General features: G+C 51.7%; 3 protein-coding genes and 2 long non-coding RNA genes across 13 annotated transcripts; 2 read left to right on the forward strand and 3 right to left on the reverse strand.

The window, feature by feature from the left end:
• Positions 1 to 8,432: 8,432 nt before the first annotated feature.
• LOC120808629 (coactosin-like protein) lies at positions 8,433 to 15,704 on the reverse strand. Its single transcript, XM_040161655.2, has 4 exons — positions 15,314 to 15,704; positions 14,355 to 14,437; positions 11,644 to 11,801; positions 8,433 to 10,596 (listed from the first exon to the last, which is right to left on the reverse strand). The coding sequence occupies exons 1-4, from the start codon at positions 15,388 to 15,390 to the stop codon at positions 10,486 to 10,488; spliced, it is 429 nt and encodes a 142-aa protein (XP_040017589.2). The 5' UTR covers positions 15,391 to 15,704; the 3' UTR covers positions 8,433 to 10,485.
• Positions 15,018 to 16,284, forward strand: LOC120808650 (uncharacterized). The gene is made up of 2 exons (XR_005709994.2): positions 15,018 to 15,168; positions 15,263 to 16,284. It is a non-coding gene; the product is annotated as an uncharacterized LOC120808650 (long non-coding RNA).
• Positions 15,836 to 17,704, reverse strand: LOC144383671 (uncharacterized). The gene is made up of 2 exons (XR_013451096.1): positions 17,609 to 17,704; positions 15,836 to 16,883 (listed from the first exon to the last, which is right to left on the reverse strand). It is a non-coding gene; the product is annotated as an uncharacterized LOC144383671 (long non-coding RNA).
• Positions 17,545 to 23,550, forward strand: LOC144383670 (kelch-like protein 36). Of its 7 annotated transcripts, none has more exons than XM_078082154.1 (11): positions 17,850 to 17,973; positions 18,252 to 18,285; positions 18,336 to 18,387; positions 18,467 to 18,536; positions 18,725 to 18,919; positions 19,006 to 19,128; positions 21,208 to 21,429; positions 21,522 to 21,827; positions 21,907 to 22,134; positions 22,217 to 22,374; positions 22,456 to 23,550. In XM_078082154.1, exons 4-11 carry the CDS (start codon positions 18,498 to 18,500, stop codon positions 23,021 to 23,023), a joined length of 1,839 nt encoding a protein of 612 aa, XP_077938280.1. In that variant the 5' UTR covers positions 17,850 to 17,973; positions 18,252 to 18,285; positions 18,336 to 18,387; positions 18,467 to 18,497; the 3' UTR covers positions 23,024 to 23,550. The 7 variants fall into 7 exon arrangements, with proteins under 7 accessions (XP_077938274.1, XP_077938280.1, XP_077938275.1 ...); XM_078082149.1 differs by having other exon boundaries at positions 17,852 to 17,973; positions 18,467 to 18,550; XM_078082148.1 differs by lacking the exon at positions 17,850 to 17,973 and adding an exon at positions 17,545 to 17,641 and having other exon boundaries at positions 18,252 to 18,387; positions 18,467 to 18,550.
• LOC120808648 (aldo-keto reductase family 1 member C1) lies at positions 23,320 to 26,074 on the reverse strand. 3 transcript variants are annotated; one of them, XM_040161679.2, is made up of 10 exons: positions 25,826 to 26,074; positions 25,048 to 25,224; positions 24,788 to 24,904; positions 24,593 to 24,670; positions 24,389 to 24,505; positions 24,175 to 24,275; positions 23,994 to 24,081; positions 23,834 to 23,917; positions 23,629 to 23,711; positions 23,320 to 23,550 (listed from the first exon to the last, which is right to left on the reverse strand). In XM_040161679.2, the coding sequence occupies exons 1-10, from the start codon at positions 25,895 to 25,897 to the stop codon at positions 23,517 to 23,519; spliced, it is 951 nt and encodes a 316-aa protein (XP_040017613.2). In that variant the 5' UTR covers positions 25,898 to 26,074; the 3' UTR covers positions 23,320 to 23,516. The 3 variants fall into 3 exon arrangements, with proteins under 3 accessions (XP_040017613.2, XP_077938283.1, XP_077938284.1); XM_078082157.1 differs by having other exon boundaries at positions 24,812 to 24,904; positions 25,826 to 26,069; XM_078082158.1 differs by having other exon boundaries at positions 25,627 to 25,895.
• Between the last annotated feature and the right edge of the window lie 343 nt (positions 26,075 to 26,417).

Consider the following 26,417-nt stretch of genomic DNA (forward strand, 5'->3'; position numbering starts at 1 on the left):
CAAGGAGACCACAAGGAGACACAATGAGACCACAAGGAGACACAAGGAGACCACAAGGAGACACAAGGAGACCACAAGGAGACACAATGAGACCACAAGGAGACACAAGGAGACCACAAGGAGACACAAGGAGACCACAAAGAGACACAAGGAGACACAAGGAGATACAAGGAGACCACAAGGAGACACAAGGAGACACAATGAGACACAAGGAGACCACAAGGAGACCACAAGGAGACACAAGGAGACACAATGAGACACAAGGAGACCACAAGGAGACCACAAGGAGACACAAGGAGACCAGAAGAACGAGATCGCAGCAAAAAGGGGTTAAACAACCGTAAATAGAAACAGGGAAATAACAAACTCACAGTTCCAGTCCTTCATTCTCGTCATAAATGTCCGTACAGAAACGCGGAAGCGGTTCGACCTTTGGATGCAGAAGGTTAAATAAATGAATGACCATCTAACCGGGTTTCGCTGATCCGTGCGGAGCCGAGAGTTATAGTTTGATTAAACGCTTCAGCGGCAAATGGATTCGCGGTGCGTCGTGTAAGTTAAATGGGGAGAGAAGGAAGCGCAGCGTTTGTGTGAGACGCACAAAGGGGCATCGGCTCCGACAGGCGACAACTGGCCTCGGAAACAAACGCCACTGTCGTCGCCAACGCCGCACATGATGCAACGGTGTTCCCGTCCCGTTCACTGTGCCGAGTCAGAACTCTGCACAAAAAAATGAAGCAACACAGATGACGTCTTTAAATAAGAGGGGGGGGGGGGTCATCAGTAGTAACACAAGTGACATCGCATCAGACAGACGCCCCACTGTCGCAAACTCGCTGAGCAAGATGCTCGTTTGGGGCGGGGGAGTGAAGTGGCCCCCGGCTCGTTAGTGACCAACAATGGCTCCTGTGTGCAGGAGGGCCCCCTGCCCGCCCCCCCTTGTCACATGGCCGGCAAGCGTCTGAACAGAGAGACCCCGAACCCCCCCCCGACAGCCCTTCGTCCACCCGCCACACATGATCTCCCCCTCTCTCCCTCTTCACGTCTCAGGGTGGCCCCCAAAACCTTTGCAATTTACATTTCACTCCCATTGAAGTAAGTCGTGCCGGTCCTGCACCCCAAGACGAGACAACGGGACCTATTTCTAGTAACTACGTCATGTGGTGCTGGACCACAGAGCAGAGCAGCAACGCTTCGTCTTTGTTGTAAAGAACCAAGAGGTGGAAGGATGTGAGCTGGCTGGAGGGACGTTGGGCAAGATGCAGCAGGCTTAGTCCACTATGCAGGCTGCAGCAGGCTTAGTCCACTATGCAGGCTGCAGCAGGCTTAGTCCACTATGCAGGCTGCAGCAGGCTTAGTCCACTATGCAGGCTGCAGCAGGCTTAGTCCACTATGCAGGCTGCAGCAGGCTTAGTCCACTATGCAGGCTGCAGCATAGTTAGTCCACTATGCAGGCTGCAGCAGGCTTAGTCCACTATGCAGGCTGCAGCAGGTCTAGTCCACTATGCAGGCTGCAGCAGGTCTAGTCCACTATGCAGACTGCAGCAGGCTTAGTCCACTATGCAGACTGCAGCAGGCTTAGTCCACTATGCAGGCTGCAGCAGGCTTAGTCCACTATGCAGGCTGCAGCATAGTTAGTCCACTATGCAGGCTGCAGCAGGCTTAGTCCACTATGCAGGCTGCAGCAGGCTTAGTCCACTATGCAGGCTGCAGCATAGTTAGTCCACTATGCAGGCTGCAGCAGGCTTAGTCCACTATGCAGGCTGCAGCATAGTTAGTCCACTATGCAGGCTGCAGCAGGCTTAGTCCACTATGCAGGCTGCAGCAGGTCTAGTCCACTATGCAGGCTGCAGCAGGCTTAGTCCACTATGCAGGCTGCAGCATAGTTAGTCCACTATGCAGGCTGCAGCAGGTCTAGTCCACTATGCAGGCTGCAGCATAGTTAGTCCACTATGCAGGCTGCAGCAGGCTTAGTCCACTATGCAGGCTGCAGCAGGCCTAGTCCACTATGCAGGTTGCAGCAGGCCTAGTCCACTATGCAGGCTGCAGCAGGTCTAGTCCACTATGCAGGCTGCAGCAGGCCGAGTCCACTATGCAGGCTGCAGCAGGTCGAGTCCACTATGCAGGCTGCAGCAGGCCGAGTCCACAATGCAGGCTGCAGCAGGCCTAGTCCACTATGTAGGCTGCAGCAGGTCTAGTCCACTATGCAGGCTGCAGCAGGCTTAGTCCACTATGTAGGCTGCAGCAGGTCTAGTCCACTATGCAGGCTGCAGCAGGCTTAGTCCACTATGCAGGCTGCAGCAGGCCTAGTCCACTATGCAGGCTGCAGCAGGCTTAGTCCACTATGCAAGCTGCAGCAGGCCTAGTCCACTATGCAGGCTGCAGCAGGCTTAGTCCACTATGCAAGCTGCAGCAGGTCTAGTCCACTATGCAGGCTGCAGCAGGTCTAGTCCACTATGCAGGCTGCAGCAGGTCTAGTCCACTATGCAAGCTGCAGCAGGTCTAGTCCACTATGCAGATTGCAGCAGGCCTAGTCCACTATGCAGGGTGCAGCAGGCCTAGTCCACTATGCAGGCTGCAGCAGGTCTAGTCCACTATGCAGATTGCAGCAGGCCTAGTCCACTATGCAGGGTGCAGCAGGCTTAGTCCACTATGCAGACTGCAGCAGGCTTAGTCCACTATGCAGGCTGCAGCAGGTCTAGTCCACTATGCAGGCTGCAGCAGGCCTAGTCCACTATGCAGGCCGCAGCAGGCCTAGTCCACTATGTAGGCTGCAGCAGGTCTAGTCCACTATGCAGGCTGCAGCAGGCCTAGTCCACTATGCAGGCTGAAGCAGGCTTAGTCCACTATGCAGGCTGCAGCAGGCCTAGTCCACTATGCAGGCTGCAGCAGGCTTAGTCCACTATGCAGGCTGCAGCAGGCCTAGTCCACTATGCAGGCTGCAGCAGGCCTAGTCCACTATGCAGGCTGCAGCAGGCCTAGTCCACTATGCAGGCTGCAGCAGGCCTAGTCCACTATGCAGGCTGCAGCAGGCCTAGTCCACTATGCAGGGTGCAGCAAGCTTAGTCCACTATGCAGGCTGCAGCAGGTCTAGTCCACTATGCAAGCTGCAGCAGGCCTAGTCCACCATGCAGGCTGAAGCAGGCCTAGTCCACTATGCAGACTGCAGCAGGCTTAGTCCACTATGCAGGGTGCAGCAGGCCTAGTCCACTATGCAGGGTGCAGCAGGTCTAGTCCACTATGCAGGCTGCAGCAGGCCTAGTCCACTATGCAGGCTGCGGCAGGCTTAGTCCACTATGCAGGCTGCGGCGGGCCGAGTCCACTATGCAGGCTGCGGCGGGCCGAGTCCACTATGCAGGCTGCGGCGGGCCGAGTCCACTATGCAGGGTGCAGCAGGCCTAGTCCACTATGCAGGCTGCAGCAGGCCTAGTCCACTATGCAGGCTGCAACAGGTCTAGTCCACTATGCAGGCTGCAGCAGGTCTAGTCCACTATGCAGGCTGCAGCAGGTCTAGTCCACTATGCAGGCTGCAGCAGGCCTAGTCCACTATGCAGGCTGCAACAGGCCTAGTCCACTATGCAGGCTGCAGCAGGTCTAGTCCACTATGCAGGCTGCAGCAGGCCTAGTCCACTATGCAGGCTGCAGCAGGCCTAGTCCACTATGCAGGCTGCAGCAGGCCTAGTCCACTATGTAGGCTGCAGCAGGTCTAGTCCACTATGCAGGCTGCAGCAGGCCTAGTCCACTATGCAGGCTGCAGCAGGCTTAGTCCACTATGCAGGCTGCAGCAGGTCTAGTCCACTATGCAGGCTGCAGCAGGCCTAGTCCACTATGCAGGCTGCAGCAGGCCTAGTCCACTATGCAGGCTGCAGCAGGCCTAGTCCACTATGCAGGGTGCAGCAAGCTTAGTCCACTATGCAGGCTGCAGCAGGTCTAGTCCACTATGCAAGCTGCAGCAGGCCTAGTCCACCATGCAGGCTGAAGCAGGCCTAGTCCACTATGCAGACTGCGGCAGGCTTAGTCCACTATGCAGGCTGCGGCAGGCCGAGTCCACTATGCAGGCTGCGGCGGGCCGAGTCCACTATGCAGGGTGCAGCGGGCCTAGTCCACTATGCAGGCTGCAGCGGGCCTAGTCCACTATGCAGGCTGCAACAGGTCTAGTCCACTATGCAGGCTGCAGCAGGTCTAGTCCACTATGCAGGCTGCAGCAGGCCTAGTCCACTATGCAGGCTGCAACAGGCCTAGTCCACTATGCAGGCTGCAGCAGGTCTAGTCCACTATGCAGGCTGCAGCAGGTCTAGTCCACTATGCAGGCTGCAGCAGGCCTAGTCCACTATGCAGGCTGCAGCAGGCCTAGTCCACTATGCAGGCTGCAGCAGGCCTAGTCCACTATGCAGGCGGCAGCAGGCCTAGTCCACTATGCAGGCGGCAGCAGGCCTAGTCCACTATGCAGGCGGCAGCAGGCCTAGTCCACTATGCAGGCTGCAGCAGGCCTAGTCCACTATGCAGGGTGCAGCGGGCCTAGTCCACTATGCAGGCTGCAACAGGTCTAGTCCACTATGCAGGCTGCAGCAGGTCTAGTCCACTATGCAGGCTGCAGCAGGCCTAGTCCACTATGCAGGCTGCAACAGGCCTAGTCCACTATGCAGGCTGCAGCAGGTCTAGTCCACTATGCAGGCTGCAGCAGGTCTAGTCCACTATGCAGGCTGCAGCAGGCCTAGTCCACTATGCAGGCTGCAGCAGGCCTAGTCCACTATGCAGGCTGCAGCAGGCCTAGTCCACTATGCAGGCGGCAGCAGGCCTAGTCCACTATGCAGGCGGCAGCAGGCCTAGTCCACTATGCAGGCGGCAGCAGGCCTAGTCCACTATGCAGGCTGCAGCAGGCCTAGTCCACTATGCAGGGTGCAGCAGGTCTAGTCCACTATGCAGGCTGCAGCAGGCCTAGTCCACTATGCAGGCTGCAGCAGGCCTAGTCCACTATGCAGGGTGCAGCAGGCCTAGTCCACTATGCAGGCGGCAGCAGGCCTAGTCCACTATGCAGGCTGCAGCAGGCCTAGTCCACTATGCAGGGTGCAGCAGGTCTAGTCCACTATGCAGGCTGAAAGGAATCCAGAGGAGCAGAGGACCTGAGGCGGAGACACAACGTGAGGTGGTGAGTGTTTTAGCCGCAGCATAAGTTCCGGGTTTGTGGTGGACGGCTGGAGAATATAAAGCCTGGAGCTCGATTGGTGGATTACAGCTCTGTCGGTCAATTAGTGGGAGGAGCTCCGCCAAAGACCACGACGAGCTTTCTGCTGGTAATAAGAGCTTGTAAATTATTCACATTACAACAAACAAAGTGCAACAATGACTCTTATGAAAGCAAAAGGAAAACGGTCTTACAAACGAATGCATCACGTCCGCCCATCCAAAACACGTCCTTGGAGACGTTATGAGCTGATTCACCGTTGACTGACAGGCCTGACGGCCTCGCAGCACTCTGGTCTGCTTGGATCTGGGCCCCCTGCTGAGCCGTGACCAACCAAATGCTGAATGAGTCAAACAGACAAAGATCCAACGTGAAGGGAAACCGACGGACTACATTTTGAAAGGCTTTTGTTCTCCAAACTAAATGTCTCACACTGCTGATGATTTTACGGCTGTAAGTGTTTCAGCCTTTCAGCGTTTGGAGGCAAACATTGTTTTTGTGGGCTATTAGAGATGTTTAAACAGGAGCAGACGCACATGTCACAGATTAGATTAGACATTTAGAGCGTCTCTCACAGTGTTGCAGTCCAGACTAAATACATATACACATAAATGAGGTAATAAACAGGCAGTTCAGAGACACAACCCCCCGTTTTGGCCTTGAACTGATTGTCTTTGTCTTTGCTGCTGATTCAGGGCGTCCTCGCCGCCAAGACCAACCTAGAGGTTTAGTGTCACCGCGACACCCGAGTGCACTTTGTGACTACATCCACCAACACACATACTTATATGCACATACAACATATTTATTATAAACAAATTCTATTTCATTTATTATTTATAAATATTCAATATTTTATTTATTATTTATAAATAGTTTATTATTTATAAATATTTTTTATTTATTATATAAATATGTTGTATTCACATACAGCATATTTATTATACACATATTTTATTTTATTTATTATATAAATATGTTGTATTTATATACAACATATTTATTCTAAACATATTTAATTTTATTTATTATTTATAAATATTTAATTTTAATTTATAAATATTGTATTATTTATAAATATTTTATTTTATTTATTATATAAATATGTTGTATTTACATACAACATATTTATATTTGGTTATGTAAAATAACCTGAAACAACCTAGAGGTTTAGTGTCAACGCGACACCCGAGTTCACTTTGTGACTACATCCACCAACACACATACTTATATGCACATACAACATATTTATTATAAAAAAAAATTATTTTATTTATTATTTATAAATAGTTTATTATTTATAAATATTTTGTTATTTATTATTTATTATAGAAATATGTTGTATTCACATACAACATATTTATTATAAACATATTTTATTTTATTATTTATAAATAGTTTATTTTTATTTCTTATTTATAAATATTTTGTTATTTATTATTTATTATATAAATATGTTGTATTTACATACAACATATTTATATTTGGTTATATAAAATAACCAAAAGCAGCCTACCATCATCCCGTTACTGTGAGGGCACTTTGCTTCTAAACACGGACAGAAAAAACAAACAAGTCCGTCGCCAACACGTGGAGACGACGGGTGTCCAAAAGACAATTCTTGCCTTTCTCTCTTTGTCCTCGCACACGCATGCTTGGACAGAGCACATGACTCCCTGTGGGTTGTAAAATATGCTGCCGTGTTGAGGCGGCCCGAGGAATGCAGGAAGGGTCTGAGTGGTGCCGCTCTGCAGGGACCAATCGAAGTGCTGAAGCCATAACCCAGTGTCCCCCCCAGAACCTTCAGCCTGAACCCTCAGGGACCTCATTGACCTCACCGGCTCTGCAAGGGCTTGAAAGGAAATTCAAATGGGACTTTGTACTCTGTAAAGAGGCTGTGGACCAACAGTGAAAGGTACAACCGCCACGTTCGTCTTTAACAAAGCCCGACGATTGTTTTCCTGGATGTGGGCGATCGGTTCCTCCGGAGACACGCGTGACAGCAGCAGGGAGGCCGGATCCCGTGTGTCTCCTTCACGCCCCGAGAGAAGACGCTTCCCACGAGAGACGCTCCTCAAATAGTTATATCTCATCATGTCATCATGACTTATTTAAGCTTTTTTTAGTCCGACCAGCCTCATTGACAAGCACGTAGCTGAATGATGGAAGAGCTGGATTCACGTCACAGCACTGAGCCGTTTCAGATCCAGATGTTCCAGGAGGAGAGCCACTGGAATGGTCCTCGCCGGGTTGGCAGTGCTCATCACAAGTCCGCTCTCCACCCGCACTGACCAGATGTTGCTCCAGCAGCAGGGCTGATGTTGTTTCATGCTTGTGGTTTGAAAAACGCACACTGACATGCTGATCTGAGCGAGTGGCTTCATCCCTTCTCCCGTGTGCGGCCTGCGCGGGATTCACCAATAAATGTGTGCAGTCGTGTTGAGGACCACCAACGCTTCCTCATTTTCTGCAACGTGCAACTAAATGATTATTTATAAATGCCCCCAAAGAGAAAATGAATCTAAATGACATCTTTAATTCCCACAATGGTCAACTGTCACTTCCCAACAGAGCGACACCAGAGCTCCGTCATTATGCAAGCGGCGATTAGTCCGTATGGATCACTGCGGAGCACGTGCACACGCACGCGCACGGGCTGAACTGAAGCCACGTCTGACCAGCAGCCGAGTCACGAAGCCATCGACGCGTTCGTCAGCTGTAGCAGAACTATGCATGAAGGACATCTGTCGTTGCCGGGTGCAACTAATGCAACCGTTCAAACCTCGATTGAACTGCATAAAAAGGAAGGAAGTGGGATGTCGGCGCAGCAGAAAACACGGAAGCAAACTGCACCACATTAGCGCGCTGATAAGTAACTCGGTAACGCTGCTTCTGGAATGACTAACATTAAATAAGTTATGTATTCAGCTATTTAATGCCCTAACAGGAGAGCGCGTCGCTGCACCGGTAACCATGGAAACCCCTCAGGTAAACGCTGAGCTGCTCCGTGTCCTAAACAGTCCCCGTCACGGCCCCGAGGTGCAGGGCAAGAAGTGCACGTGTGCTTATCCGAGATGTCGGATTACGCGTCAATGTTATGAACGAAGTTTGTGGCCCTTCTAGAGAATTATGGCTGAAGCACAGACGAGGTCCAACAGGTTTTTTATGGTTGTAAAACGTCGTATAACATGAGATGGTGAAGAACCAGTTTAGAATTAATGCTTAATAGACACACAAGACGCTCAACTTTTGGAAAAAAAACATCAATTTTATTTTGAAATGACAGATCTTGTGCCCACTCAGTTTTCTTTCTTCCTCTTTTTTTTTTCCAACCATAATTTCGTTTTTTTGAAAATCTCTTCTGCCAATGAGCAACAACAATGCTCTTAAAAATGAAATTAAAAAAAAGGTAAAACTCTTCGGAGAAAATAAACTTGATCTAAAAATAACAAACAAAAAAAGAAAAAAAAGGTACAAGAAAAACATCCATTGATTTATTTTGAAGGGACGGGGGAGGAGAGAGAGGACTCGAAACCAAATAAACAAGAGATGCTACAACGGGGAAAATGGCTCTTCACCGCGTCCCGCTGCCAATGCGAGCATGACAGCCAATCACAGTGTAGTGTTCACCAGCTCCCATGATGCCCCTCTCTCCCCGGGAGGCTAAGGCAGTCAAACACAGCGGGTTACAGGAGGCGTGGACCTCCGAGCGGTAGATTGTGAGATGAATCACCAGAGGGAAAGATCTCCGGCCCGGGGGGGGGGGGAGATCTTTTTGAGACTTCGGGGGGAAAACATTCAATATTTGACAATAACTGCTGCCGTGGACAATTTATCAGCTGTTCGTCGGTGTTCTTGTGGCTTAATATCTACAGGCGGAAAGCCTGCCGTTAGATCGCGTGCTCTGATTCTGCCACGGCTTCCATTGATCACGCCCAACAAAAAGCGGAGGGGGAAAGTAAAGAGCAATGCAATCAGGTCCAGAATTGATCATTCACGAAGAAAAGCCACATTTGGACTAAATATAAGCAGGGATTCACAGCACAAAGCACAAGTATGAAGACAGACGGGTGAGTTGCAGTTGGCAACGGTCAACTTTGAGGCTACAATCCAAAACCACAGCAGTCTGGCTGCAGACGAGGAGCTAAACGTGGACGACATGACTCGGCGTTACTCACAGCAGCCACAAAGCATCAAGCACATGGTTAGAGAGCGGAGATCTTCTCCTGCCGGAGGTACAGTGTGTCGCGACCGAGAGCTGCGCTGTCAAACACAAAGAGCTTCCTAAAAGTTTGGTCCTCGTCACGTGGAAACTTCCCCCCCCCCCGTCGCCCGGCTGAGATGAGGAGGAGCGCGATGGCCAACCACGGACCTCCTGGGGAAGAGGGCACGGGCCGCGAGTGGCGAGGAAGGAAGGTCGACCCCCCCCCCTCACTCGCCTATCTGACGCTACGGCTAGCAGCCAGTTAGCTTAGCTCAGTACCGAGACTTAACATAGGGGGGAAAATGGGAGAAAAACAACTAGAATCATACCAGCGCCTTGAATGCGGTTTAATTTACGGGGCCTCTTTGTTTGATTGGTCCAGTCTAGAAATGCAGTTAGCAGCGCCGCTGGTTTTGGAACGGGACAGAAAGTTTGTTCATTAGCTTCAGAAGTGCTGGTAGTCAGCGCCGGACAGCCGTTCCTTGTTCCATTATGCTAAGCTAATGTTGTTATTCCGCTCAAAGACAAGAAAGTGCTATTTATCTTCTCACGTTAGGGGATTCACACACCGGGGTAACACATATTGTACGGGTAAAACGTTAGCATTAATGCATGAATAAGCCTCTGAGTTGTATTTACCAATGAGGGTTAATGTTTCGGAGCATTTGCACTGCAAATAAACTAATCATGCTGTACGGAACGCGTTCAGTGGAGTCTCTATTTGTGCAACGACACGACTCTGTAAGCTTGACGAGATGGCCAATTCATTCACACCTTTCATATGTTGGTGTCATTTGGACAAGCCTCGGGCCACCGAGACCCGGACTTTGAGGAAAATGCGCTGTCGCCTGTCTTACTGAAGCTGTTAATGGTAAAAATAAGGGAACTACAGTTTTATATTAAGCCGGTGTTCAGCGTTGGGTCGCATTAGATTTACGCTGGTCCTGCTGCAACTCACATTTGTTTGCGCGGGCATTTCCCTTTTCGTAAAGCCTCCACCCCGCCCTCGCCCTCTGCCCAACCTCCACCCTCAGCGGCACACCCCTCCCTGACCCCACCCCCCCTCCCCACCCGTCCAGTGGACCACGACACTGCTCTACTCGGCCTGGGCGTCGTAGTTGGCTCCGCCGGCCTTCTTCAGCTCTGTGCGGATGTTGTCCGCGTCCAGTTCCCTCGGGTCGCTGAACATGAACTCCTTGGCAAAGTTCTGGAATACAAAAAAACACGTTCAGAAAATCCAGTTACTTTTCACACGTAGCAGAATGGGAACATATTGTGCCTTTTTTTTTTATATTGTGCATTTTTTTTTTATACGGATCGCAAAAAATACAAACATGATTTTTTTTTCTTCAGAGATCGTCAATAATTGGCTCATTTAGGCTTTGATCTACTTTAAATTGGGATATTGGCGCCGTGCTAAATGTTGTGAATTAGCGTATGTGAGCACTTTACAATAGTAAAGTGCTCACATATGGTGTGACAACAATGTGGGGACAAAGAAACAATAATTGTTAAAACTTCCATGCGCGTTAGCTAGCTAGCTTAGCGCGTTAGCTAGCTAGCTTGCTAACTCCCACAACTTCATGCTAACGTTACAGAAGAGCACCGCGTAACCGGCAGGACTTGGTATATGTTGGTAGAATATTTAGCCAGATTTAATTGTTTATAACCGTTGAAATAGCTTATGCTAACCTCAAGCGCTGCTAGTTAATGCTAGTCGCTAGCATCTTGAGTGACGTTATGATTAGCGTTAAGGGAGAGCGCCGTGAATTGGATTCTTACATGAAAAGCTGGGACATGTGTATGCTAGTAATTAGCATTAGCTCAAGCCATGTGAATGCTAGGGATTAGCATAAGCGCTTCGGAAGCTAGTCCAAAGGGTGGAGGTTAGTCTTCACGGTGAGGCGCGTCCATGTTTCCCTCGGATGAGCCAACCGCACAAATTCACTAGTAGCTGCTATGGAAATTTATAACACAAAATGTGTGAAAAGACTGTCGCTATCAAGCTAACAGATAGCACGTCTGTAGCGGTTAACATAGCTCTCTGAAATTAGGCTGATTATTCACTGCATTGTGTCTTTAACATTTCATTTAACAAAGAGTTGATAAAAAAGACTTTCCCAACTAAAGCTAAGCTAAGCTAAATGTCTTCATGAGGATTCCTTGATTGAATAAAAACCATCATTTGTCCGACTCTCTGCAAACGATCCGTTCACCGAAAACCACACAGCTTCACGACGCGCGAGCCGCTGACCTGCACGATCTCTTTGACCAGCGCCTTGTCGGTGCTGATCTTGGCGCGCTGCAGCCCGCTGATGTTCTCGCCGATCCAGGTGATCAGGGTGAACTTGGCCCGTTTGCTCATGGCGTCCCCCATCGTGATCCGCACGAAGGCAAACAGGCGGGCGTCATCTGAGGGAGGAGACGGAAGAGGCCGCGTTGAGAATCAGAACAGTGCAGCCGAGGTTCACACATTGGAACGCAGATGAATACAAAAAGGTTCTGGTTTTTTTTTTTTTTTTAAGGTTCCAAACGCAGCGGCGGAGTCCGAGCAGCTGAAACCTGAACATTTCCTGCATGAGACGCCAAAACATTTGTGGCGCTTTCTTCTCCCGGCTTGCACCCCCTCAGGCCTCCAGAACCCCCCCTCAGGCCTCCAGGACCTCCAGGACCCCCCCTCAGGCCTCCAGGACCCCCCCCTCAGGCCTCCAGAACCCCCCCCTCAGGCCTCCAGGACCCCCCCTCAGGCCTCCAGAACCCCCCCCCTCAGGCCTCCAGGACCTCCCCTCAGGCCTCCAGAACCCCCCCTCAGGCCTCCAGGACCTCCCCTCAGGCCTCCAGAACCCCCCCCTCAGGCCTCCAGAACCCCCCCCCCAGGCCTCCAGGACCTCCCCTCAGGCCTCCAGGACCTCCCCCTCAGGCCTCCAGAACCCCCCCTCAGGCCTCCAGAACCCCCCCCCAGGCCTGCAGAACCCCCCCTCAGGCCGCCAGAACCTATTCAGCTGAAACAATGAGCCTTTTCGCAAGCTGCACTGGTGACAAACCCATCGGCTCTTAAGTGGCTTGTACGAGCGATTTAAGGAAACCTTTTGAGTTTGAATGAAAAGCCGTCGCCACGTTGTGTTTTTGCAACCAATAAACAGCTGACATGTCCGGATGTGGAAACTCTTGACGGATCTCTTCACTGGAAAGGTCTTTTTTTTTTTTAAAACAAGAGTCGCACTCGGTGGATTTCTGTCACGTGTAAAAAGGGAACAGAGAAGCCGCAGCCAAAAACTGCCAGAGGGGAAGAAAAGAGCCACGAACACGAACACGCCTCCAAAAGGCCGACGGAGACAAGGCCATCATTTAAACTGGGAAGTGAAATAAACAGCGTGAATTAAAAGCGTTGTTAAAGAGGTTTGGGTTCCCCCTCAAAACCCAGGAAGTCTCCGGGTTTCATTTTCTACGCAGCGCCAAGATCACAAGACAAGTGATTTATGTCGGTTTGTTTCCCGTTTAAAGAACGCTGGATTTCATCTCCCCCCGTATTATAATTAAAGAAGCGGTTTGTCTGTAACGCAACAATAAAGACAACGACAATCACATAAATAATATTCTCAAATCAAAGAGCCCTAAAAAGGTCACCAGCCAAGCGGCTGAAACCGGACGTTCAGCCATCAGCTTCCTGTGCTCTCAACTATTGAGCAACTCATGTGCCGACTGAAAAGAAAAGTGTGTTTAAGATATTAGGAACGCTTTTAAGATTCGGTTTTCACCACTTCGACTGAACCCGTTATTCGGCCTCCACAAGTCGTGACAGTTCACATCCCTGCAGGACGACACAAACTCTGAGAGTAAATCAATTGACGACGGACCGAAGAGTCGATGGCACCACAGGTCGATCCTTTGGGTCTCAACGAAACGTCTGCAACATACTTGTCAAAACACCACGAGGATCCTTTAAAAAAAAAGGACCCGGTCCGAAAAACTGCTCCCATTTCACAGTGACGACACAATGAGGAAGCTCATTCCAGCCACTCGTGCGTGACGACGGTTTGCACACAGACTCACACAGAGTTCCTACGTTATCAGCAGTTATCAGACCTCCTCCGTGGCCGTGTTCTCAGATCAGAGCCGCCGCACGTTAAAGCGGAGCGGCCACCATAAAGGAGTCTTATCGGGTTCAGCAATGAAGGACACTGTGAGGTTCGACACCCGGTGACCCTTTGCCTCCACTCTCAAAACGCATTACTTCCTCACTTTTGTTTCCTGGTTCCGTCTTTCCTCGAGCCGCGCTGACTCTGCACTTTTCTCCATGAGTGAGGTCATCATCTCCCAAGGGGGATGCATCCTGACAACCGGGTCTTTATCATCTAGGGTCCCTTGGTGGAGGAGCTCCTCGGTTTTCGGACGACGTTCTGACAGACAGACGGAACGCAAGCGAAGCTGCTGGTCCGATTCACAATGTATCAGAGAGCCACACCCGGCAGAGCAGCACGCGTCCACGCCAGACGCTTCCTAAATGCTCCCCTTTCTCTTCTTGAGACGAACCAAAGCGGCTCCACAAGTCAGACCTGCTGCGTTAATTCACTCATGTAATCCCGATGGAGGTGCTATTCTGGAAGAAGAAGCAACAGGTGAACATGAACGCCGACCCGACGGGGGAACCTAAAGTTCCCACAGCTCCACGTAGCAGATTCACGAGAGCAACACACAGAGAGATTAAGCGCTTCGTCTTGTGAAAGACAAAGACAGGACATTGCGGGAGAGATTACGCGGCGCGGTCCGGCTGCAGGGCTCAGGGGGCCGGTGGGTGACGGAGCACCGGGCGTCTTAAGGGATTAGTGTCCTGCCACGTCAAGCCGCTTGGCCCCGTCCGTCCACACACACACACACACACACACACACACACACACACACACACACACACACACACACACACACACACACACACACACACACACAATAAGATCCAGCGCTTACCTGTGCACATGCTCTTAAAGTCCTCGTAGTCCGCCCCGGTCCCTGCGGGCAGGATCATGGCGCCCTCGTATTTGAACGCGGCCCTGGAGGATGCACAACGACCACCGGCGTTACTTACCGCCACCTGCGACATTGTGGCGCACATCGAGCCCCCCCATTTTTTTATTTTTTTATTTGTTATTTATGCAAACTGCAGCAATGCACACAAGATCGCCCCGCAAACCCCCCCCGATGCGAGGTGGAGGTGGTATGGGGGGGGGGGGGGGGGGGGGTGAGGAGGGGAGGGGGGCGTATCGGCCATGTGCGTGTGTCACGACTATAACGTTATCCTCTGTGAATACGGGACAAAGGAAATTACTGCTGCCCCGCCGGGGGCCTGGTGCGGGTGCAGCGTGCGGCCGCTGGCGCAGAACGCGGATCGGACGGGATCAGCCGAGGACGGGACGGGACGGGACGGGGCGCTGCGTCCAGCGTGCGCGCGCGCGCGCGTTGGCTTTTTAGGGCGGAACCCGGCGGAAGGATGGGAGCCGCAAAGCGCCTCCGACGCGCCGCTCCAGCGCGCTTTCAAATATCGAACAATTTAAAACGTTGTGTTGGTTAAACGCGGATGTTCACGTGACTAAAACGCGCGGCGCATCTTGCCGTCCGCGTCCCCGGGGGCGCGTCTTCCACTCGGCGCGCACCCGGTTCGCGGTTTCGCAATAGAAGTTGACGTTTTATCCAAAGCCTCTTATGGATCCTCCGCGCGTCGCCGCGGAGGCGCAGTGGGCGGTACCGGCTCACCAGAAGGGACGTTTATAACGAAGATCTGATGGTAAAAACGGATTGATCGACGCATTGGATGTTCGCTGGCGGGTTTCCATTAGTCGCGCGACACCGAAGGTTAAGTGTTTTTTTTTTTTTCCTAGATTAATCGCATCCTTTAACGGCGCGCGGGGACGTGCGTGCCGCGCACTCACCAGTTCACGTCCGTGTTGTCGTCTCTGACTTGGTTGTAAGCGTCTCTGCAAGCCTCTTTGTCGATTTGGGTCGCCATGTTCCCCCTCAGAGAGAAGTGGGAAGAGTGGAAGTCGCCGTCGTGTCGGTCCGAACCCGGAGAGCGCTGCTGGCACCGCGTCAAGGAGAAGCTCTCACGGGCGGGCGATGCGCATCGGGGGGTCCGCGGGTCTCGCTGCAGAGCTTCGCTCCCAAAAAAAAAATCACACGACCTCCGCACCGGCACCGGCTGCTCTGCTGCTCTGCTGGGCCGATCAGACCGATGGGTTCACCTTCTACTTGTGGATGATGGACGGAGTGAGGCCGCCTTTAAGGCAGACGCAACGCTCCGACCCCGATGTTCCGGGAAGGACTTTCAAAATAAAGCTGAACAAAAAAAGAGACGGGGGAATTCCTGCAGCCAAATGGTTCCTGGTTCCTGATTCACCGATTGTGACTTTATGTGTGTTCACATACATGTTTATTAAGGTTCATCTCAAAATGGATGGATCGATAGATACTTTATTGATCCCCCGAGAGGGAAATTTTGGTATCACAGCAGCATGTACAGGGAAGAAAATAGGATAAAAAGATACACATTATATACAATATAATAAGATAGAAATATTAAATTGAATTACATTAAATAAACTAAACTGAAACAAAAGAATAACCTTCCAAAAGAGACATTAATAATAATTTGTAAAAGGAGAAGAGGAAGCAGCAACATCGTGTTTTTGATGAGGACACCAGCTGCCACTTTCAGATTCCTCTTGAAGTAGGTTTCATCATCACAGCGCATTAACCTCACAAGCAACGTCTAGTTTACTTACATTTGCTGTATATTTGATCTGTTATGGAGGTGAAGGTGAAGAAATGATTAGTTTACAAGAATGTCATATATGCACAGAAACTAACTGCTGCACTTTGAGGAATCAGATATTGTTGGAAGGACAACAAGTTCGTTCTTTTCTTATGCGAGAAAATGCCAAATACCTTTGCATATATAATATTATTTTTCAGTGAGACACGTCAGTTTTATTCTGAAGGCAAAACAGTCAACTTCCGGTTTTTCTTGTTCTAACGGATCCAACTTGCCTTGTGCGGAGGTATTGAAATCCACACATTTGGCTTTTAGTCGTTTTATTTTAGTTGCAAGCTTTTGTCCTGTAAGGTCAATTATTTGGAAGTATACGAGCAGCCACATATTCCAAGCAGCACAGTACTACACTACCCTGAATGATGTAGTATTTGGCTACTCAGTACTTGGCTACTACAACAGATACACATCTACACACCACAATCAGTGAGCCGGGCAGGGATTGCATGTAGATTGTACTACATTAAAGTACAGTATGGAGTACAGTCAGCACAGAGGCTAAAGGCGTCGTCCCTTCTTCCGGGCGCAACCTGCAGCCTCCACCAGCTCCACCTGCTCCATAATGACCGAGCAGGAGGGGGGCAGCACCGACCACCCGGCCTGAGCTCCACCACTGCACCGCTCCGCCACCTGCTGGTGCAGCAACAGCCCATCTGAGTAGTTCCAGGGAGCAGCTGCTCACATGAGAACGGAAACGTTATCGATGCACATCAACGGCCTTCACGATACGCGTTTTGTGCATCTTGATGTAAAACGTTGCAGTCAATGTTACTTTGCTTTATGTACTTCATGCTGTCACATGATAAATGTTTATGTTTTAAAAGATAGATGTTGACAGGATGTCGGTTACACCTCAAAACCTTTTTTAACACGCTGGTGTTAATCATTTCTAGGGGTTTTATCATTAATACCAGCGTTTCTCCGTTTCAATGTCATGGTGGTTACAGGTATGTTTTGGATGTTTCTCTATAGTGATCCAGCGCTTGACGTGACTACATTTCAATTTGGCTTCCATTCAAATTTGATTTTGAATGTTACACAAATACATTTATTTTACATATTGACTTTGATTAGGCGCGTGTCCGTTTGCAAATCCACTTTTTTAAAGGGATTTAAAGACCTACAATCCAAGTGCTCTTATTTATAACCCTCACAACTACATAGTCTACAATAATTAAGGACGTTTGGAGAAAATGAAATACAGTATTAAAGCAGCCTTCGCAATGGAAGACATTCACTTGTTTAGTGTCCTTTTATCTAGGACCATGGAGACAGGCTTTGTGGGCGGGACCCTCCGCTCTCCGCCAATCAGAGGCGCGCTTCTTGGGCCGCGGTGCCCACTGGGATGATTGACAGGCTCAACCAGGTTCTCCGGTTCTGTTTTTATTGTGGTTCTTACCGGTAGCAGCATGTTTCTGCATCGTGAGTGTGGGTCGGTATCTGTAATTCGGCGTGTGATCAGATCTTGAACGTAACTCGCGTAGACACGATCGCGTCATCGGTCTGAAAGGGTTTGGTTTCAAAATAAAGGGCATACTAATGAGGTGATGACATTTCAAAGCGAAAATAATCTAAACAGTCATGTTTTTGAGAGCGCACGGGTTCCCGGCGGTAGTGTCACTCATTTAGGTGTCACCTCCGTGTCTGAAGCTCCACGGGTGCAGCAAAACAATAATTCAAGGCGTTATTTTGAAAACCTACGCCGGAAGTCGTTTGTTTATTGGAGCTAGCTGAACATGCTACACTGACCGGCTCTTTCTTACTGTAAGTAACCGTGTTTTTTGGGGGAGCACGTCTCTCTGTAAAGAGAGTTTTTGGACAGTTTGTCCAGCGCAACCAAGCTCTTTCCGTCGTTGACGAGCGTCGGCCGGTTCGTCCTTAAGTCGAGCTGCGCCTCCTTTCCGCTGCTGGCCGGAAGTAACGAGGACGCGGGGACCGCTTCGTGTTGCGCGCGCATCTTTGGATCTCAACAACGGGAACCCGCCTCGACGGTGCGCATCAGGACGTGACGTCACTTACGGTTGACGGTTTGTGTCTTCCAGCTGACGGACCCGCGTACTGTCGCAAGCACGGGGGGGACAGAAGGGAGGACAGAAGGGGGGACAGAAGGGGGGGACAGAAAGGGAGGACAGAAGGGAGGACAGAAGGGCCCTGCGCGCGAGGACACGTCTGCGTCAGGTGAGGATACACGGCTTTGCTCTGACGCAGTGACGTTGTACCGCGACACTACCTTTACGTTGTGGTGCGTGTTCTTTAGAGGATGCCCGCGTGAGGAAGCGTGATGGCTGATGGGAAACCGAGTCCTGCGTTTGGGCCCCGGCGGATCAGTGAGTCCTCCAAGGTCTGTGTGTGTGTGTGTGTGTGTGTGTGTGTGTGTGTGTGTGTGTGTGTGTGTGTGTGTGTGTGTGGCTGTCAAACTATTGCAAACACACATTGTCAACTGGGCGCTAATAAGACGACAATAAGGGGGGAAACTTGGAGCACCGTGTACCAAACGGCGGCGTTGTGTCTGCAGGTGTTCCACTGGGCGGACCAAGCCGCCGAGGCGCTGCGGGGCCTCGACGAGCAGCGGCGCCGCGGCCAGTTCTGCGATGTGGTGCTGGTGGCGGACAACCGGCGGGTCCCCGCCCACCGGGCCCTGCTGGCCGTGTCCAGCCCGTACTTCCACGCCATGTTCACCTTGGGCATGAGGGAGGAACGCCAGCAGGAGGTACACGACTCCCCCCGCTGGAGGGACGGGTGTGTCAAGTGTGCGACGTCCTCCGCATCCTGCCCATGTCCTCTTCCTGTCTGCAGGTTGAGCTGGTCGGGATGTCCTACGTCGGTCTGAACGCCGTCGTGGACTTCCTGTACAGCGGCGAGCTGCCATTGGATGGAGGAAACATCGACCGTGTGCTGGAAGCTTCCCACCTTCTGCAGGTGAGACGCTGTTCAGCCCAAAGGGGCGAATGAACTGGGGTGTCTCATGCTCGTACGCAGGAGGACCAGTTACCATGGATACGCCACAAAGCGCTGTGGTGTATAATGTGGACAAGGCTGAAAGATATTTGTCATTCATTCATATTCATTCAGTTCACCAAGAAAGTGTCCAAAATAGTTTGTAACAGTTGCTAAATAAATAAATAAATAATAATAATAATAATAATGTTCTCATCATTTAGTTCCACTTATAACATTGAATGTAATGAGATACATCTTCCAAAATTCTGAATTTCGTCAGTAGATATGTTCTATGATACACACCAGGCAGCAGGATTGTAATGAGGACAAAATAAGATTCATTTTGATTTGGGGTGGGAGGGTTTATATATATGATAGAAAACGTATTACAAATTTTAGGAACTAAAACATGATGGATGGATTTATGATGGATTGAGATTCTGATGGGTTGAGACTATGAAGGGTTGAGACTATGAAGGGTTGAGACTATGAAGGAGTCAGACCATGATGGATTGAGACTATGAAGGGTTGAGACTATGAAGGAGTCAGACCATGATGGATTGAGACTATGAAGGGTTGAGACTATGAAGGGTTGAGACTATGAAGGAGTCAGACCATGATGGATTGAGACTATGAAGGGTTGAGACTATGAAGGGTTGAGACTATGAAGGAGTCAGACCATGATGGATTGAGACTATGAAGGATTGAGACTATGAAGGATTGAGACTATGAAGGATTCAGACTATGAAGGATTCAGATTATGATGGATTCAGACTATGACGGATTCAGACTATGAAGGATTCAGACTATGAAGGATTCAGACTATGAAGGATTGAGACTATGAAGGATTGAGACTATGATGGATTGAGACTATGATGGATTGAGACTATGAAGGATTCAGACTATGATGGATTGAGACTATGATGGATTGAGACTATGATGGATTGAGACTATGAAGGATTGAGACTATGATGGATTGAGACTATGATGGATTGAGACTATGATGGATTGAGACTATGATGGATTCAGATTATGATGGATTGAGACTATGATGGATTCAGATTATGATGGATTGAGACTATGATGATTCAGACTATGATGGATTGAGACTATGATGGATGAAGGATTGAGACTATGATGGATTGAGACTATGATGGATTGAGATTATGATGGATTGAGACTATGATGGATTGAGACTATGATGGATTGAGACTATGATGGATTGAGACTATGAAGGATTGAGACTATGATGGATTGAGACTATGATGGATTGAGACTATGATGGATTGAGACTATGATGGATTCAGATTATGATGGATTGAGACTATGATGGATTCAGATTATGATGGATTGAGACTATGATGATTCAGACTATGATGGATTGAGACTATGATGGATGAAGGATTGAGACTATGATGGATTGAGACTATGATGGATTGAGATTATGATGGATTGAGACTATGATGGATTGAGACTATGATGGATTGAGACTATGATGGATTGAGACTATGATGGATTGAGACTATGATGGATTGAGACTATGATGGATTCAGATTATGATGGATTGAGACTATGATGGATTGAGACTATGATGGATTCAGACTATGATGGATTGAGACTATGATGATTCAGACTATGATGGATTGAGACTATGAAGGAGTCAGACTATGATGGATTGAGACTATGAAGGATTGAGACTATGAAGGATTGAGACTATGAAGGATTGAGACTATGAAGGAGTCAGACTATGAAGGAGTCAGACTATGAAGGATTCAGATTATGATGGATTCAGACTATGAATGATTGAGACTATGATGGATTGAGACTATGATGGATTGAGACTATGAAGGATTGAGACTATGATGGATTGAGACTATGAAGGATTGAGACTATGATGGATTGAGACTATGAAGGATTGAGACTATGATGGATTGAGACTATGATGGATTGAGACTATGATGGATTGAGACTATGATGGATTGAGACTATGATGGATTGAGACTATGATGGATTGAGACTATGATGGATGGACGTGTGAAGTGTAATCATGCTGCTCAGGTGTGTCGCGTGGTGGACTTCTGCTGCCAGTACCTGGAGAGGGAGGTGAGCGAGGACAACTACCTGTACCTGCAGGAGCTCGCCCTGCTCTACAGCCTGGAGCGGCTCGACGCCTTCATCGACCGCTTCGTCCTGGCGCGCTTCGCCACGCTGTCCCTCACCCCCGACTTCCTCAGCAACACCCCGCCGCACAAATTGGCGTCCTACCTGTCCAGTGGGCAGGTAAACAACCCGCCTCGTTCGGGTGTAGCCACCGCGCGTTTCTTCTCCACTTTGGGAGTTCTCCAAGAAGCCGCTCCTCTCCCCGTCCTCAGGTCCAGCACCGCGGCGAGCAGGAGCTCTTCCAGGCCGCCATGCGGTGGCTCGCCGAGGCCCCGGAGCGGACGGCCCACGCCGCGCGGCTCCTCGCGCACGTCCGCTTCCCCCTGATGCCGGCGGGGGAGCTGGCTGAGCGGGTGCTGCCGGCGCTGCAGGCCCTCCCCACCACGGAGGCCGGCTGCGAGGCCCTGGTGGAGGAAGCACTGGGGTACCACGCCAGGCCCAGCGCCCAGCCGCTGCTGCAGACCGCGCGCACCGCGCTGAGGGGCGGGGCAGAGCGCCTGCTGCTGATTGGAGGAGAGGTATTGTCCAGTTGAAAGGAGGGACTGGCCCACCTCTCTGCTTCTCCATGACCACGTAACCCCCCCCCCCTTCCTCCAGGTGTCGGAGCGTGGCGAGGAGCTGAGCGCCAACGTGTGCCGCCTGGACGCCGAGACGGGCGTCTGGGAGGTGGAAACCGAGCTGCCGGCCAAGCGGAGCCACCACTGCCTGGCAGTGCTGGGGGGCTTCGTATTCGCCGCCGGGGGAAGCTCGTCCAGGGACGACGGCGGGGACGCCGCCTGCAACCTGCTCTACCGATACGACCCCCGCCACGGCCGGTGGACCAGGGTACCCGGGGGGGGAGACGTACTTTTGTGCAGGCCGTCCTGCCTTTGAGGGGTCTGAGTCGGCCATGCTTTTTGTCTCGCAGGGCGCTCCGATGATCGAGCGGCGAGTGGACTTCTACCTGGGGGCGGTGGGAGACTCCCTGATCGCCGTGGGGGGGAGGAACGACACCGGCGCGCTGTCCTCGGTGGAGGTGTACCGTCCCTCTGAGGACTGCTGGTCCTACGTGGCCGCACTGCCCAGGTAGGGACGCGTGGCGCCTCGGGGTTTGGCACTCGTGGTCCCCTGAGGATGTACCGTTAACTCCTCCCCCCCCCTCCCCAGGTTGACTTACGGCCACGCTGGGACGGTGCACCGCGGCGTGGTCTACATCTCAGGCGGTCACGACTACCAGATCGGCCCGTACCGCCGCGACGTCCTGAGCTTCGACCCGGCAGCGGCGGGCGGGGCGTGGGCGAAGCGGCGGGCCATGTCCCTGGCGAGGGGCTGGCACTGCATGGCCTCCCCCAACCACCTCATCTACGCCATCGGGGGCAGCGACGACCACGAGGACACGGCGGAGCGCTTCGACATCCTCCACGTGGAGTCCTACGAGCCGCGCGGCGGCGGCCAGTGGACCCGGGTGGCGCCGTTGCTGCTGCCCAGCAGCGAGGCGGGGCTCGCCGTGTGGGCGGGGAGGATCTACGTGCTCGGGGGCTACAGCTGGGAGAGCATGGCGTTCTCCAGGGCCTCCCAGGTGTACGACCCCGACGAGGGCTCGTGGTCCAGGGGGCCCGACCTGCCGAAGTGCGTCGCGGGGGCCTCGGCGTGCGTGTGCGCGGTGAGACCCTCGCCGGCGGCGGAGACCAAGGAGAGGGGACGCGGGCCGAAAGGGGGATCAAACCCCACGTAGCAGCGTCGCACTCGACGAGGTCATCGGGCTGCGACCTGTTCTGGTTGGGAGAAGAACTCGCTTTCGTTTATAAATCTGCTCGACCTGCGTCTGTCCCGTCCACGTCTGCCGGAGCCGAGTGACGGAAAATAAGACTCAAATGCAAATGACGTGTCGGCGCCACGGCGTCTTTAACATGCAAAGAAGAAACATCACAACCGTAACTTGTGTTGAAATGTGTTTTTGTGTGTGTGAACAGATCAAGTTTGGCCTAAAATTCTTATTTCTGTATTATATTTAATAAAAAACAGCAGGTGTTGAGACAAACGTGCAGTTTTATTCATTACAAAATCTGACGGACAACCTGGTCTTTGTTACATCACGTTCTTAAAGGGCCGTTTTCACTTTGAGGATTAAGCAAACGAGGCCTGGAGGATCCCCGGCGCGTGGCGCCGCCTGCAGCTGCTCTCCAGCCTCGTTGTCGTGGTGATAGCAGACGGCGTCTCTCCTCTCCTCATGCGAAGGGGTAGTACGGATGAGACTGGACTCTGAGAGACAGGGCGGCAGGCCGTCACCACGTACTACCGCGTACTACCGCGTACCAACATGTGCTGTTGTCCACTCACTCTTCGAGCGTGAAGGTCCTCCGGCCGCGGTCCAGTCCTCTCAGTGCCCTCGTGTCCTCGTCGGTCAGACTGAAGTCAAAGATCTGCACGAAAGTCGAGAGTTGGACAAAAGAGGCCCCAGTGAACCCGTGACTCTTGCGGTGCAGCTGCGTGAGACGCGTGTTGGGACGGAGCCCGAGGGGACGGGGACGCGGTGAGCTTCTACCTTGGTGTTCTGCATGATGCGATGGGGGTTGTCGCTGTTTGGGATGACTGCAACGCTCTGCTGCACGTGGTACCTCAGCAGTATCTGAGAGAACGCTGCTTTTACTAACAAGGGAACACGCGCACACACACACGCGCACACAGCACTCGACATCACGGACCTGTGCAGGACTGCGTCTGTGCTTCTGGGCTATATCGGCCACCACGGGGTCCTCCAGGAGCTTCTCTGGATCCGCATCTCCTCTGGACCTGAAGCAAGATACAAAAGGCATAGCTGATGTTTTCGTCTTTTTATCGCGGAAAGGAATCGGACGCGAGGGCCCCCCCCCCCCCCCCGCTCACGTCTCTGGGGGTCCAAGGGGGCTGAAGGCGGTCACGGCGATGTCCTTGGATCTGCAGAACTCTATCATCTCTGTCTGCGCCAGGTAGGGATGAAGCTCAACCTGCGGAACGACACGGCGCCACACAGCGAGGCGTTTTAAAGCGCAGCCCGTTGCTACGTCGCGTGACCGCTACAGTGACGTGCCGCGGTACGAATAGGCTGAACGTGCAGAACCTGGTTGACGGCAGGAGGTTCTCTGCACAGGGCGACGAGTCTCTCCAGCTGCAGCCTGTTGAAGTTGGACACGCCGATGCTCCTCACCTTCCCCGAGGCTTTCAGGGCTTCCATCCCCTACAGGGAGACACGCAGCAGAGCACACGCGCATTGTAGTTCGTAGACGGATGATTATTATTGTGGGTGAACGTGTCAGGTTCTTACCCTCCACACGTCCACGTAGTCCACGTCAGACGTCAGCACCCGTCCGTCCTTCTGTGGGAAAAGCTCGTCGCCCACTTTCTAGGATGAGGAGGAGGAGGAAGAAGAGTCAAGCCGTGTTTCACCACGTGATTAGAATGACAAAGCAGCTGAATGCAGATTGTCCGACGGGTACGTTTGGGGTTTATTGTGCTCAACCTTCAGGCCGACGGGGAAATGCACCAGGTAAAGGTCCAGGTAGTCCAGCTGCAGATCCTTCAGGGACTTATTCAGGCATGTGGGGATGTCCTCTGGGGCGTGGTGGGTGCACCACAGCTACACAGCGACGGCACAACACAAAACACCTTGAGTTGAGGCAGCAGCCGCCGATCCGCTCGTCACAAATGCACGGGTGCGAACAGACGGCGTCGTCCCCCCCCCCCCCCCCCCCCCCCCGGGGGCGTCGCCGCTCCACCCACCTTGCCGACGACGAACATGTCGCGGCGGCGGACGACGCCCTGCCGCATCTTGGAGCGCAGGGCCTCGCCGACGTGCGCCTCGTTGCCGTAGAGGCGGGCGGTGTCTATGTGGCGGTAGCCCGCCGCGATGGCGGCCTCCACCGCGCCCTGCGGCGAGGCGCGGGGCGGACGGGAGCCCTGCGGGGAAACGAGCAAACGGGGAGAACAGGCAGGAGCTGCTGTCAGTCACACGCGTCCCGCGCATTGAAATTCTTGTGCTTGTCTTTTCTGGACAGCCGACCGATTTTAAAATTAAAATTAAAATACGATATTTACATAAATGTACATGAAATAAAAATAAAAAGGAGGAAAAGTGCAAAACTGAGCCGGTTGTAAAAAGAAAAACTTTGACAGCGTTGACTAGCAGCGATGGAGACGGTGACCTCCACCCTCGAGCTGAGCGCCTGACTAGATGATCCAACCGACCTTCTAGCACGTAGAAGGTCTAACAGACTCGGAGGTCTCACTTGAGTGACAGGAGGCCCGGTGACAGTTGGTCAGACCAACCGTCAAACACAGAGCACGCGGGTGTCCTCTTACCGATACGCCGCATGTGTTCATCACAGCCAAACAGGAGATAAATCTATCAGACCGGTTTGAATGACTTGTGCCGTTTGACCTTGAGGGGTTTCGGGCGACCAGGAGACGGCAGACTTCTTTGGCAGACGTCCTCCGGTAAACACCGTCGCGCCTTTACGACCCCGGAAAAAAAAAACAGAGATCCGAGTGCACAAAGTACCTTCCACGTCCCGAAACCCAGGAGCGGCATGCGGGTGCCGTCGCTCAGCTCCACGGACCGTCCCGCCTCCATGGAGACGCCGGACTCAAAGCAAACTAAACCCTCTTGTTGAGGCGTCGGGCCTCTTCCTCTTTATCTCCCCGACGGCCACCGTCGGGTCGGCGTTCCTTCCTCTTTACTCGACTTCCCCCTCGCTGAGGCCGCGGCGTCTCTCTCTCTCCTTCGCTTTATCGCTCCGGTGGTTAATCATTGGGCAGCAACACAAGCACCGTGCCGCGGGCGAGGAGGGAGGGGCATGTCGCAAAGGTCACTCGTCTCATAGGGGCCGGAGGGCCCACACACACACACACACACACACAGGTGAATGTGCTGTAATCTGTCCAGGGCATCAGACGGCGGTGTTGTTGTTGTGTGTCTGCGCGGTTTGCTCTCAAAAGTAAAGGACGTGTTAAAAACGACTTGATACATTTAAAAGTTTATTCTCAAAACTACTCAACCAGTGTGGCAAGTTACTGAAAATGAGTATTTAGTTACAGCTACTAGTTACTTCTTTTAAAGGTGATTGAATTACTCACCAGTTACTGTGTATCAA

The sequence above is a fragment of the Gasterosteus aculeatus genome, chromosome X (genome assembly GCF_964276395.1).
Source record: "Gasterosteus aculeatus chromosome X, fGasAcu3.hap1.1, whole genome shotgun sequence".
NCBI classification, from domain to species: Eukaryota; Metazoa; Chordata; class Actinopteri; order Perciformes; family Gasterosteidae; genus Gasterosteus; species Gasterosteus aculeatus.

Excerpts from the sequence above, each read along its gene's own strand:
- LOC120808629 (XM_040161655.2), bottom strand. The coding sequence starts at position 15,390 with ATGGCGACCCAAATCGACAAAGAGGCTTGCAGAGACGCTTACAACCAA. Across the intron at positions 11,802-14,354 it reads CTTTAAGAGCATGTGCACAG|ATGACGCCCGCCTGTTTGCC; the intron begins GTAAGCGCTGGA and ends CTCCTCCCTCAG. Across the intron at positions 10,597-11,643 it reads TGGTCAAAGAGATCGTGCAG|AACTTTGCCAAGGAGTTCAT; the intron begins GTCAGCGGCTCG and ends TTTGTATTCCAG.
- LOC144383670 (XM_078082148.1), top strand. The coding sequence starts at position 18,491 with ATGGCTGATGGGAAACCGAGTCCTGCGTTTGGGCCCCGGCGGATCAGT. Across the intron at positions 19,129-21,207 it reads AAGCTTCCCACCTTCTGCAG|GTGTGTCGCGTGGTGGACTT; the intron begins GTGAGACGCTGT and ends CATGCTGCTCAG. Across the intron at positions 21,828-21,906 it reads TGCTGCTGATTGGAGGAGAG|GTGTCGGAGCGTGGCGAGGA; the intron begins GTATTGTCCAGT and ends CCCTTCCTCCAG.
- LOC120808648 (XM_040161679.2), bottom strand. The coding sequence starts at position 25,897 with ATGGAGGCGGGACGGTCCGTGGAGCTGAGCGACGGCACCCGCATGCCG. Across the intron at positions 24,905-25,047 it reads ACATGTTCGTCGTCGGCAAG|CTGTGGTGCACCCACCACGC; the intron begins GTGGGTGGAGCG and ends GTCGCTGTGTAG. Across the intron at positions 23,918-23,993 it reads ACAGACGCAGTCCTGCACAG|ATACTGCTGAGGTACCACGT; the intron begins GTCCGTGATGTC and ends GCGTTCTCTCAG.